The 13,370-nt window shown below is 39.0% G+C and overlaps 1 protein-coding gene across 1 annotated transcript in view; it reads left to right on the top strand.

The window, feature by feature from the left end:
- LOC126481176 (voltage-dependent calcium channel subunit alpha-2/delta-3) overlaps positions 1 to 13,370 on the top strand; it is an 885,717-nt gene that overhangs the window by 592,562 nt on the left and 279,785 nt on the right. Inside the window, exon 10 of the mRNA XM_050104748.1 lies at positions 5,746 to 5,829. Coding sequence (XP_049960705.1) covers positions 5,746 to 5,829 — 84 coding nt within the window. The remainder of the gene's footprint in view (positions 1 to 5,745; positions 5,830 to 13,370) is intronic.

Below are 13,370 nucleotides of genomic sequence, written 5' to 3' on the forward strand. Positions count from 1 at the left end.
CTTTGCTAATATAAACTGAAAGGGGTGGACACACCAGAATTTCTTGCATATGAAGGTTGAATGAAAAGTAATGCCTCCACCTTTGTTAAGTGGGTTTGGATGGGAATATTTTAAAAAATCAAACACAGAAATAATCCTTAGAATGTGATCTTTAATTACCAATATTCACTTTTCCATGTAATCACCAGCCAATTGGCTACATTACTGCCAACGATGAACAAGTTTTCTGAAGATGTCACGGAAGAAGTCGACACACTGTTTCTGCAACCACAGTCTCACAGTTCTCTCAGCATCTTCATCAGAAGCATAATGATGTCCACTTAGACTGTCTTTCATTATCGGTAACAGATGGAAGTCAGATGGTGCTAAATCTGGACTGTATGGCAGGTGCCTTATGGTGATGAGATTCAGTCTCTGAAGCTCTGCTGTGGTGGCATGTGAAGTGTGTGGTTTGGTGTTATCATGCTGCAGGAAATATTTCTGTTTTCCTTTCAGTATCGCGTTAGCTCTCGTTTCAGAGTTCACAGCTTTGTGATGTCTATATCTATCTATCTATCTATCTATATCCGAATCCCGCTCCAACTACTGCCGGGTCTGGGTGCTGATGAGTCCTCTCCATTTGGCTCGGTCCTCCCATCACTTTTCTTCCTCCACTTGCTGCCAGGTTACACCTCTCCTTTCTACAGATATTCTCACTCCCATTTTCCACCATGTTCTTGGGCGCCCTCTAGGTCTTTTCCCATCCATCTTTAGTTCATCCATAATTTTGGGGAGTCTCTGCCCCTGCACCCTCTTAACATGCCCATACCATCTTAATCTCTTTCTTTCAATTTCTTCTCTCATACTTTCTTGTTTAAGGTCCTTTCTAATCTCTACATTCCTTACTCTGTCCATTCTTGTTTTTCCCTTAACTGCTCTGAGAAATTTCATTTCCCCTGCTTGCAGTCTGCTCCAGTCCCTTTCTGTCATTGTCCATGTTTCTCCACCATAGGTGACAATAGGGATGTAATCATTCTTGCACATAAGGAGTTTTGCTCTTTCTGAAACTTCATTATTCCAAATCAGGTGTTTTATTGTTTGGTAGAAATTGCCTCCCTTCTGTAACTTCCTACTAATTTCACTAGTTATTCTTCCATCCCTAGATATTTCACTCCCTAAATAAATGAAACTTTCTACCACTTTGAGGGGTTCTCCATTCAAGGTAATATTTCCGTTGATCCCTTTCTCTCTTCCAAATACCATTACTTCACTCTTATCTTTGTTTATTTTTAATCCATACCTTTTCATTATTTCCTTCCACGCATCAAGCTGTAACTGTACGTCTACCTCTTTATCACCCCATATTACCATATCATCTGAAAAAATCATCTTTTTGTCTTTTTCTTTTACTATATCTCTAACTGCCCTATTTATTCCTTCCATCACAACATTAAAAAGTGCAGGAGATAGAATACTTCCTTGCTCATGTCCTTGTCTTATTTCGAAGTATTCAAAGTTCCCCAATGGTGTTCTAATTCTACAATTGTGTCCTCTGTACAATGTCTTTATAACATTAATGTATCCATCTTCTATATCTATCTTCTTCATTTCTTCCCAGAGTCTTTCCCTGTCAACTGAGTCATATGCCTTTTCTATGTCTATAAAAACCATTATCACCCTTTTGTTATACTCCCAACTTTTTTCCATCAGTTGACAGATAGAAAATATCAGGTCGATCCTGATTCTTCCTTTCCTAAACCCATACTGTTCTTCACTCAGCTCCTTTTCTATCTTTTCACTTATTCGATTTAGTAAAATTCTTTCAAAAATCTTGGCTGTATGACAAATAAGGGTTATTCCTCTGTAGTTTTTACAAAGTCTTTTATTGTCTTTCTTGAAGATGGGAACAATGTCTCCTGTTCTTCAATCATCCAGTATTGTACTATTTCTCCACACGCTTGATAGTACTCTATACAGACACTGCATTCCCACTGGACCTGCTGTTCTTATCATGTCTACTGATACTTCATTAGGTCCTGGGGCTTTCCCCCCATTCATCTTCTTCACAGCTTTTTCCATTTCTTCCCATGTAATTTGTCCTAATTCTGCTTCCCAACTTCTCTCAATTTCTCCATTATTTGTTGTTTCCTCATGTACCTGCTCCTCAGTGTTTAACAGCTTCTTAAAATGTTCTTTCCAGAGATCTTTTATATTCCCTGGATCTTCAATAATGGTACCGTCCTCTGTTTCCATCTTTACTGGTACTTCAGAAGCCTTCCTTTTATTTTTCATCATTTTATAGAACTTTTTCTTATTGCTCTTCACATCTTTTTCACGTTTTTTTGTAAACTCTTCCCATGCCTTTTTCTTTTCTGTTTCCACTGTTTCTTTGCACTTCTTCTTTCCCTCTATATATCTTCTATGGTCTTCGTCATTTTTAGTTTTCCACCACTTTCTCCGTGCTCCATTTGTTATTCTTACTGCTTGGATTGTGGTATCATCCAACCAACTTGTCTGTCTTATTTTTTCCTTTCCAGATGTTCTGCCACATAGTTTTTCTGCAGCTTCAACTAAAATGTCTTTGAATAAACTCCATTCTTTTTCTACATCGCAGAAAACTTCTTTTGGAAATTTTTGTGTGATTAATTCTCTGTACTTCTCAGCACATTCACTCTCCTTCAGTTTCCAATCCCGTATCCTCATCACTTTCTTCTGTTTTCTATTTTTCACACACTGATTCATTTTCCATTATCCCACCAGTAATCTATGGTCTCCATCTGCACTCACACTTGAAATTACCTTCACATTTGTTACTTTCCCTCCCCATTCCCTATCTACTAGAATATAATCAATTACACTCTTGGTTCTTCCATCCCAACTGTATCTGGTGATAACATGACTTTCTCTCTTCATAAACCAGCTGTTTGCTATTTTCATTCCATTCCTCTGGCACAAATCCAGGAGTCTTTCCCCTTCTTCATTTCTGCCTCCATATCCAAAACATCCCAATACTTGCTCAAGTCTCTTTCTGTATTTGCCTACCTGTGCATTAAAATCTCCCATCACTATATTAACACTCTCTATATGCTTTTCTAACACATTTTCAAAGTCCATCTTCTCTTCCTCGCTACATCCCACTTGAGGTGCATAAATCTGGATTACTTTTAGTGTTTCCTTTTGGAATCTCAGGTTTAAGATTATGATCCTGTCTGACATTATATATCCCACATTTTCAATACAGCTTTGTACATTCTTATTCACCATCACTGCGACACCATTTCTTCCAGACCTGTTATTCCCACTCCAGTACAGTTTTCCTCCTCCTCTCAAATTCTTCTCACCTTTTCCCTTCCACTTTGTTTCACTTAATCCCAATATATCTAACTTCCTCTCTGTTAGTACATCTGTCATTTCTTCCATTTTTCCATTGAGGGTTAATATATTAAGGGTGCCAATATTTAGGTTATTTTTTAGTCCAGTTGGTTTCATCTTCTTGTACTGATGAATATCATCAGGTCTCCCATCATTTTCACCAGTACTTGAAGAAGCAGTGGGGTCAAATGCTGAGTGGTTCGTTCCGAGGCTCGTCTGTGTTTTGAAAGCAATATATGAAGACTTTCCTACTGGCTTGCTAGGCCTAATGCAAGAAAGGATTTTCTGTTGGGGTTGTCTCCCTTAGCCTTTGGAGTTTCTCCTCCACCACAAGGCAGTGGTTCCCTTCTCATTTAATCCCCAGAAAGGAGGGTTGCCTCATATGCCAGCTACGCCGTTCCAAAGTCTTCCTTCTCCACCGTCGCTGCCATTAAGGTCTTCACCCGTAACCCTGGGCATGGGTTCCATGTTATACCCCACGGGATTGGGTCCCTGCCTGAACTCAGCCATCCTAGCACTCTGGCCTACTGAAGTGTAGGATGCCTACCCCTGCGACATGGATGTGCCAGACAGGAATTACCCCAGTGGAGGAATAAGGAAGGGGACCCTACCCCCCTGAAGCTGGGTTAATGATTGTGTATGGTGCCACAATCAAAGGTAGCCTTGTGGTGTAATGCTCTGAATTTGTTGTTGTTCCACGATCAAGGAAATCAACATGGATAACACCCTCTGCGTCCCAGCTGCTTTCATTCTCTGATGACGAATCTCCTTTGGGGTGACACCTTCCGCTGTCAAGAATTCAATGACTGCACATTGCTTAAATTGCACTGACTGGCCGTCTGCACAGGGTTCCATACTCTATACAACTGTTCAATGTGAAGGCTTCCTACCAACTGGAGCTGTAGAAAAGAGGCTTCGGAACAAGCTAGTACCTGCCACATACCAATGCTGCCACCTGTTGATGAGTTATGAAGGTGGAGGTATTACTTTTCAGTCAACCTGTGTATTTAAACTCTGGTGGAATTTTTTATTTATGGACTTTTATTGTGAAAACCATCCACAAGCAGAATGTTAATTAGTGAACAGTGGGGAATTGCATGTTGAGAACTGCTGAAAGAGACAAGAAAACAAACAAATGAATCAGCAAATAAACTGACATCGAAGATCTGTTTATGAGTTTATGAATATGAAATGTATGGGGGTGCAACGTACAGCCAGTTAAATGGGTGGGTGTGCCTAGAAAGTTGTTTGCTAGTTTCCACAAGACAAGAAAACAATGTAGTCATAGGTGGATAGATTGAAATAGAAAGCATGCAGGAGCTATATGGATGCATGAAAGTGAAAACTGTAATGCATGGACAGTCTAGAGGAGACTTCTATCCAGCAGCAGACATTAAATGACTGATGATGATTGTGTACATCTAGTGAAGTGATGGTAAAGAGCTAGATTGCTCCCATTGATTTAGTACGGATTTCCTATTGTTATACCTTGTGACAATCTGAACCTTTTGCTTGTTGTAAGTATGGCACCATTACTTTCTGATACTCATCTCTTTCCTTAATTTGGATCAGTGATACTTGTTATAGCACCACTTATTGACACATATACAGTACATGTAATTACTGTCCTTGGTCATTCAGCTGTTACCACTTTCTTTAAAAATGCCTACATCTTCAGTATCACTCACCTATAAAATTAATTTTAGTAAGTCTTATCTTCATCTTTTATGATAATAAAAATAAAACCATATTAATAACAGAAATATTTATTGTTTTATCTCATTGTATTTTCAGAAAGAAACTTCTATAACAGTTTTTCCCCAAATTTTTCATCCCCCAGACCAGTTAGTTATAGGCACTGATGTATACTGTAACAGTACTTTTTTGTTATAATTTAAAATTTTATGCTCAAGATGTTCTTGCTGTTAACCAAATATATTTTAGTTGATGAGTTTCAGATCTACTCCAACCTAAATATCTGTAGTAACATTCATTATACTTGTAACTACTTCATTTTTTAGATGTATGTCAGACCTGATTTTATAATTATTTGCAACTGACTCTCTCTCTCTCTCTCTCTCTCTCTCTCTCTCTCTATCTTGCACACACAAAAACACACACACACACACACACACACACACACACACACACACACACACACACACACTCACTCACTCATATTGTACTGGAAGTGGCAATTTGACTGCATACTATTCTTGCCTGAGGAGAGGGGAGAAGGCCAGAGCCCTATTGCTCTACATGTGTTTTGTATTGTATACATGGAACATCAAGCCATACCATTTCCTTACTAAATTTCTCCAGTTTGTTACTTAACAGAAAGCCATGTATTTGGATTAAATATGAGAACTGACTAATAATGTTTTTTGTCTGTAGGGTGACAATTTTTATGGGGCTGCACAAGATGGCCAGCTGATGACCTCTGTCTCCACTCCTGTCTTTGACCGTAAGAATTATTCAGTAAGTGAATCCGATCTTATTCTCAGTTTTGCAAGCTTCTTTGTCTTGCATTAGAATAAATGTTTTTGAACTTATTTGTGTATTATATCTTGATTTAAAATAACAGTACCACAATGGTTTCATATATTTAAGAATGTTCAACATCATGTAAAAATTTAGAGATTTAACCTAGTAGAATTTTTTAAATTGCTGTATAATTGCTTACTTACTGGAAAACTTTTTGTTAATGAATTTCAGTGGACCAAAATGTTTTTTCCTTGAACAGAACTTTTCCTTAAATAGATTTACAGCTCAGCTTCACCGGAGGAATGACCGTGAACCAGGTTTTGAACATTTTTACACCTTTACAACTTTCAGACTGTTCCTTCACGTGGGTCACTCTGCCCAGGGTGTGGAACCAATGACGTCATCATCATGAGAATACAAAACTCTGAAATCCCACACTTGCTGAAACATCTGTGATATCGCCTCATTCTTCTTCAGAGAAATCAATATTTTGTGCAGTACGTGATGCTGTATGTCAGCCGTCATTCCCAAAAGCATACAGCACAGTCCACTGAGTTAAAGTATTCTGCACAGCAAGAAGCATGTGTATAGCTTGTGTTATGTTCATACTCATTACTTCTTTATTCTCAGGTTGTGAAATTGAGTTTGGCATAACAGTCATTTTATATTCTGCTTTTGCAGAGCTAATTATGCCCAGACCCAAATGCTGAAGATCACTTGCACAGTTAGCAGAAATAAACACTAGATTAATGTTACTGAGAAAAAGTAAGTTTACGTTTGAAAGTGCAGGATAGCTGTCAGTAATAAAGGCAATCACTCTTCATGCTGCAGTCATCTTGGAATGTAATGCTATAAGAAACCTTGCAAATATTTGTGTAGTCATCCAGGCTCTGAAATTACGGCATTAAGTGTAGGCCAATATTTTTTAGTTCTTAAAACACTTGGAATTTTGTGTTTTCATTTGTTAATGGCAGTTAATTTTGACTTCCATCACAATTAATGTACAGCACTGACATGACTCAATTTAGATGTTTTTATCTGTATGGCACGCTGGAAGGCCCAGGTTTAATCTACAGTTTTTTGTCATTAAATCTGTGTATCAGCTGTATCAAAGTATTGGTTTTCCAATATTCTTACAACTTAAGTGATTTTTTGGGAGTGCAGCTGGTTATCACATGCAACCATGTACAGTATTTCATCTGTGCATCTGCAAGGTACCTTCAGATGAGCCATCAGAGACTGACATTGGCTACACATGTCATATAAATTATTAGCATGTGTATACATTTTACACATACTTCATTATTATAATTATCAGTCAGACAGCACTGCCACTCATCATGATTCTCCACATACTCAGTCATCCCCACTGAGAGCAAATCATGGGAATAACTGGATTCCATGTGTTAGCAACTTAATATCACTACACTGATTACTAAGGTTTTATGCCAACTGTATCTCCACAGTCTTTTTGATAATGGTATTCCAAAAAGAATTAGCAGTAATTAGAAATACTTTTAATCATATTCCATTATATGTGTGGGTGCATTGCTTAGCACTGGTAGGATTCATTGACTGCAGAAGGTGACTGAAGCATTGATATTCTACTTAATGTTCTTCGATGAAGTGTGTGGTCTGATGTATATAAGCCATATGACATTGACGAGGTATTTCACATACTCCAGCCTCCTGCAGTAATAATTTTTCAGTGATCCAAAAAGGTCTGCAATCTTAGATGGTAAACTACTTTCACTTGAAATTTCTGGAGGATCCTGCATATTTTGAATGAGGGATTCCCAAAAATTGGAGAAAAACTGAATTTTTCCAGTGTACTAACCTCCTTATCTAATTGCTTGTTTTTTTGGTTTAACTGATAGTGTCCTGTTATTCTGCCGGGTGGGGTATCAATTTCCCTTGAAGACTGCTCTTAGATAGACATCTCCACAGGCAAATTCTCAGAATCAGAAACTGTACTTTTCCTTTGTGGAAGTATGGTTTGAAGTGGGTGATGGCAACTGGAACACTGTAAGTAGAAATTGATGTGACTAGACTTACATTAAAGTGAATGACTCAGGGAGCCATTATTCTTCTGTTTAACTGAACATTGAAGAATGACACACAACCATGTTTTCCTGTTTCCACAGTAACCTGGATGCTCATGTGAATGAAGTTGATATTGTGCAAAAACTCCATTAATTTGGTCTCTCTGTGGGCCACATTTTGGAAATATCGTCCATGTACCCCCAAACAATAGTTTAAGAGCTGCTGATTCCAGGGCCCTCCCCTTTAAAATCATCCATAAAATAGGGTTGGCCCTCCAGGGAACAAGAGGATTATGGAAACCCTGTCAGTCTGTTCAAAAAATTCCTTATTGAATGTGAAACAGGCTGAGATAAGAGCATGGTTTCCAGATTAAGGCTTTGATGTCCATCAGAAATTTGTTGGTGATCAGTGCAAGAAACACTTGTCAGTGATACCCACGTAAAATGTGAGATGACATAAAGGCTAAGCAATCTGAATTGTTTAGGTGAAGTACTCCAAGTCTGTTTATGAAGTCTGCAAATTTGTATATGTTGCGTGAATACAAATGATCTCAATAAGGAAATAAGATATGTTCAGCTAAATCATTTGTAGGAGTAGTATCAGCCGTAATGGTAGACCCTCGAATTTTAGGAAGGCCACATAGGCTGGGTGGAATGCAACTTTGACATTCTAGTCTCCTGGTGGTAGCTTGAGGTAACAAGGAAAATGTAACGAATGCTGAATTTTTATGAAAATCTTCTTTAAAGTCACACTTGATCTTCCGATAGGCATTGTCATTTAATTATAAACCATACATATTATTGACTTAAAAACTGTGGGATAACAGTACTGCCACATTATCATTGTCAGTCTTGAGTATCATTATCTTTAGATCCTCTCAGAGACTTCATAATGCAGCCCTTCTCTATGGAGAATATGTTGTGTTATGGAACAATGTTGCATCAAACACTGCACATGTTTTTTGCCATAGCAAAGTCTGCAACACATTGAGTGGCAGTTCACCAAGTAGATGAGTTTTGCACTCTCACTGTTGAGGGCACTGTCCATTGTCAGTCTTGTAATTACAATCATATCACATGGGCAAAGTACATACTGAGTAATAACAAATTGTGCAAGGTTGGTAGCTGATGACATTTTTCAGTGCTCACTTGAAGATGCCTTGCAGGTTCACAGATGAAATATCATTCTTTGTAGTTAATGGTGACTGGGTGCACTCCAAAAATACTATTTTTCAGCAACAGGAAAAATATCAAGGTTTGCTTCTTACATCTTTTCCATTTCCACAGTTTCATTTTATCCATTTAAATTTTGGTAAGAGAGATTGTTATTATTTCTAACTGATCCAGCCATTAATTTATGCACTGGAATCTCCAGCCTCATTTTCATGGTCATTTCTTTGGCCATCTCACATAATACATTTGTAAGAATATTTCCAGTTCTCATTCCATGATACCATTTTAGAAAGGTCTGTGATCTCTCTGTCAACCAAAGGAATCACTTGCAAATTACTGCTGTGTATTATTAACTATACAAAAATTATGAAGAAAGAGAGAAACAATTATAAATTTTCAGACATATGAGGAATTTTATCATACTCAGTTGTGGTTTTTTAATTGACTTTTTCGGATATGTAAATCAGTGAAGGAAATGCTCAAGCTTTTAATTTCATTGAAAAATTCAAGTTCATTATCATTTAGTGATATAATTGATACCAGGAATTTTATTTGGGATAGTGTGTTAAATTATTTCACTGCCTTCTTTGTATTAAGAAACAGGCTGTTTTACTCAGAAAAATGTATTTAGTTGGGCAGTACTTATATTTATGGAAAAACAGTAGAGGTTCTTCTGTATCATATACAACAATCAGCAGCAACAGAAGGTTTTCTGCTGGTGGGTAAACTAAGATGGATCTCATTTATGTTAAGCAAAAATAAGCAAGGCCAAAGACTGAGCCCTCAGAGAGCCCAGGTTTTTATGAGTGGTGTGTAAGAATGTGCTGAATTTCTCCATACAGTTCTTGATTTTCAAGGTAACTTTTAAATCAGTTATCAGCAATTCCCCTTGTTCCATATGTATAAATCTTTTGCAAGCAGGACACTGTGTTTTACCATGTTAGAGGCCTTAATGAAACCAAGAAAAATAGCTATGACTAGATGATTTTTTAAAAAAAACATTTAGATTGAAATATACCATTTCAAGTATTGCATCAACTGTAGTTTTTTCACCTTGGAAGTCAAACTGAGTAGGTGACATTTTTATTATTTCATTTTCTCCCACTATAATTGATGATAAAATGGCCTGGTCAAACAATCAGTGTTCAGTTCTGAAATCCAGCCCCACACCTATGTATTATTTTAACATGTTTGCTTTCTTCAGAAATGAGTGCGGTCTGCTGGTCACTGGTATTTTACTAAATTCAGCTAGTGATTGGAGTTGCTAGTAACTTCTTTACCAACATTTTTTATGTATTAGTATGACTGCAGTTTTGAAATTAGTTGCAAATGTGCCATTTCAGGAATGAGGAATTTGTTTATATGAGACAGTCATTTTGTATCGTACGGTAAGACACAGAGAACAGCATTGCTGCAGTAAACCAGAAATCATTCTTCTTCCACATATAAGTGAACAACAGTTGATAACATAGACACAAATATAGAAATAATCTAGCTGTTGATACATGCAGTTGCTCACAGTAAGTATGAACACAATATGAGTGTGAGTGCCTGTTGCACTATTCTTATAAAGAGTATGGCTCCAGTAGATCGCATAGCAGATGCAGTGCTATGTGCAAAAGTCATGTGTTCCAAACAACTTATGGGAATTCAGCCAAGTAATATTTACAGCAACTGCTGGTATTTCGGCAGGAGTACATCCCGCCATTTTCAAGGCACAAACGGCAATGGAGAGGCAATGTACAAGCAAATTTAAAACCTTCGTTCTTGGAGTAATTCAGGAAAGATAACACACACACACACACACACACACACACACACACACACACACACACACACACATACACAATGAAAACTAGTGCCACCAAAGATGACCAAAGACAGAGGTATCAATATTAAACACTACGAACTAGCAGGTGACGTAACATTGACTCTGTTCCTCTGTTTTTTGACAATGGAGAGAGCAGGATTTCAAGTAGAGTTTAAACAAAAACCTCCATCCATGTTTACATTGTTGTCCACTAATTTAACCTCAACAGCTTCCTTAATACGCTGGATATGCATGCCAATATCTCGGTATTGTTATATAACATAGGGTGACCAGTATCCAAACAATGTTCAGCAATAGCAGATCTACTTGGCTGCTGTAATCGTGTGTGCCGTTTATGCTCAGTACATTGGTCCACCATGGTCCTGATGGTCTGACCAATGTATGCCATGCCACAGCTACAAGGAAAGGTATTCAGGTTCTCCCTACCCTGAGGCCAAACAACAACAACCTGTCTATTTCTTCAGATATGTTGATGATACTTTTGTTGTATGGCCTCGTGGTAGGGAGAATTTTAATACCTTTTTAGAACAACTGAACTCGATCCACCCAAACATTTGTTTTTCGGTGGAGATGGAAGAGGTTGGTTGCCTTCCCTTTCGTGATGTTTTGGTTTGGAGGAAGGTTGATGGATCATTGGGACATAGAGTTTACCGGAAACATACTCACACTGACTTGTATTTACAGACTGATAGTTGTCACCATTCGGCTCAGCGTGAAGGGGTACCTTGTACCTTGGTACACAGGGCACATGTCGTTTGTGACACTGAGACTTTGCCAGCTGAGCTGGCCCATCTTAAAGCTACATTTTGTCAGAATGGTTATAGTGAAAGACAGATTGATTGTGCACTGCACTTTCAACCAACTGTGCATTGGGGTGACTGACGATAATACTGAGTCGACACCTAAGTCTGCTGCTGTTTTTCCTTACGCAGGAAGCACTTCCAACAAGATCGGTTGTATTTTATCGAAATATGATGTAAAATACGTTTTCTGACCTCCAGCTAAATTTAGAGTCTTTTGGGTTCGGTTAAGGATGATCTTGGTTTGCGTAAGGTGGATGTATATCGCATTCCTTGTAGCAGTGGCATGGCATAAATTGGTCAGACTATCAGGACTGTGGAGGACCGATGTACTGAGCATAAATGGCACACACGATTACAGCTGCCAAGTAGATCTGCTTTTGCTGAACATAGTTTGCATACTGGTCACCCTATGTTATATAACAATATCGAGATATTGGCATGCACATCCAATGTACTAATGAATCTGTTGAGATTAAATTAGCAAACAGCATTGTAAACATGGATGGAGGGTTTTGTTTAAATTCTGCTTGGAATCCTGCTCTCTCCCTTGTCAAAAAACAGAGGGACAGAGTCAATGTTACGTCACCTGCTAGTTTGTAGTGTTTCTATATTCATGCCTCTGTCTTTGATAATCTTTGGTGCCACTAGTGTTTACTGTGTGTGTGTGTTATCTTTCCTGAATTAATCAAAGAACTGAGGTTTTAAATTTGCTTACACATCACCTGTCCATTGCAGTTTGTGCCTTGAAAATGGCAGGATGTACTCCCGCTGAAATATCAGCAGTGACTGTAAATATTACCTGGCTGTATTCCTTTAAGTTGTTTGAAAATTGTATACACCAACAGAAACTCAGGTCTCACAAAAGTCATGTGGCTCACCGCAGGTGCCCTGTGTTGGCTGGTCTACATAGAGGCTATTGGCAGAATAATCGAAGTGTGGTGCACCAGCAGCCTTGTGCCACAATGCATAGACAAGTGTTATCTGCAAGGTTATAGCACCCTTCCCTCCATCGGGAGAGGACGCTCTGCTGATGCAGGCATTGGGGCAAATGTTGAAACATCCATGGCTTCTGGGGTGGATGTTGCAGGTGATAATGGTGGCGGGAGAAGGAGATTCCAAGTCAGTAAGAGTGAGAAGAGATGCAAGTGTTGCAGCTGTGGACTCATGTGGTGCCTGCTCCCTTACAAGGTACCATAAGAAAGGACCAGTGACAAGGATGCTGGTTGCATCTTGACATTTGGTTCCTTGATGTGGTGGAATTATGCTGATGGTGAAGATGCTGGCCACTGGGCCAGTGGCGTCCATGACACTGGTGTTGAAAGACGTGAAGGCACTGACCCAGCTGGTGGGAAAATTTCTGGTAGCAGCAAAGCATTGTGGGGAAGGCCTGGCAGCAGGCACTGAGGAGCTCGGAGGTGAAGCAGGAGGTGGTGACATCCGTGAGGAGGGCAGGTCTACTCCCACAATATGAATGCCCTGTGAGACCAGGACAGGTGCTGAGGGGAGAGTCAGAGGCAAAGGCAGCAGTAGCAGTGGCAATGGACTTGCAGCCTTCGCTGTGGTGCGAGAACACAGCTGGTCATCATGGCATGCCACCAGCTCATCACTGGTGCACACTATATAGAGGCAGCAGTCTCTGCAGTTGTGGTCCATGATTATAATCCACATTGGTCAGTAGCAGAATCC

The sequence above is a fragment of the Schistocerca serialis genome, chromosome 5, assembly GCF_023864345.2.
Source record: "Schistocerca serialis cubense isolate TAMUIC-IGC-003099 chromosome 5, iqSchSeri2.2, whole genome shotgun sequence".
NCBI lineage: Eukaryota > Metazoa > Arthropoda > Insecta > Orthoptera > Acrididae > Schistocerca > Schistocerca serialis.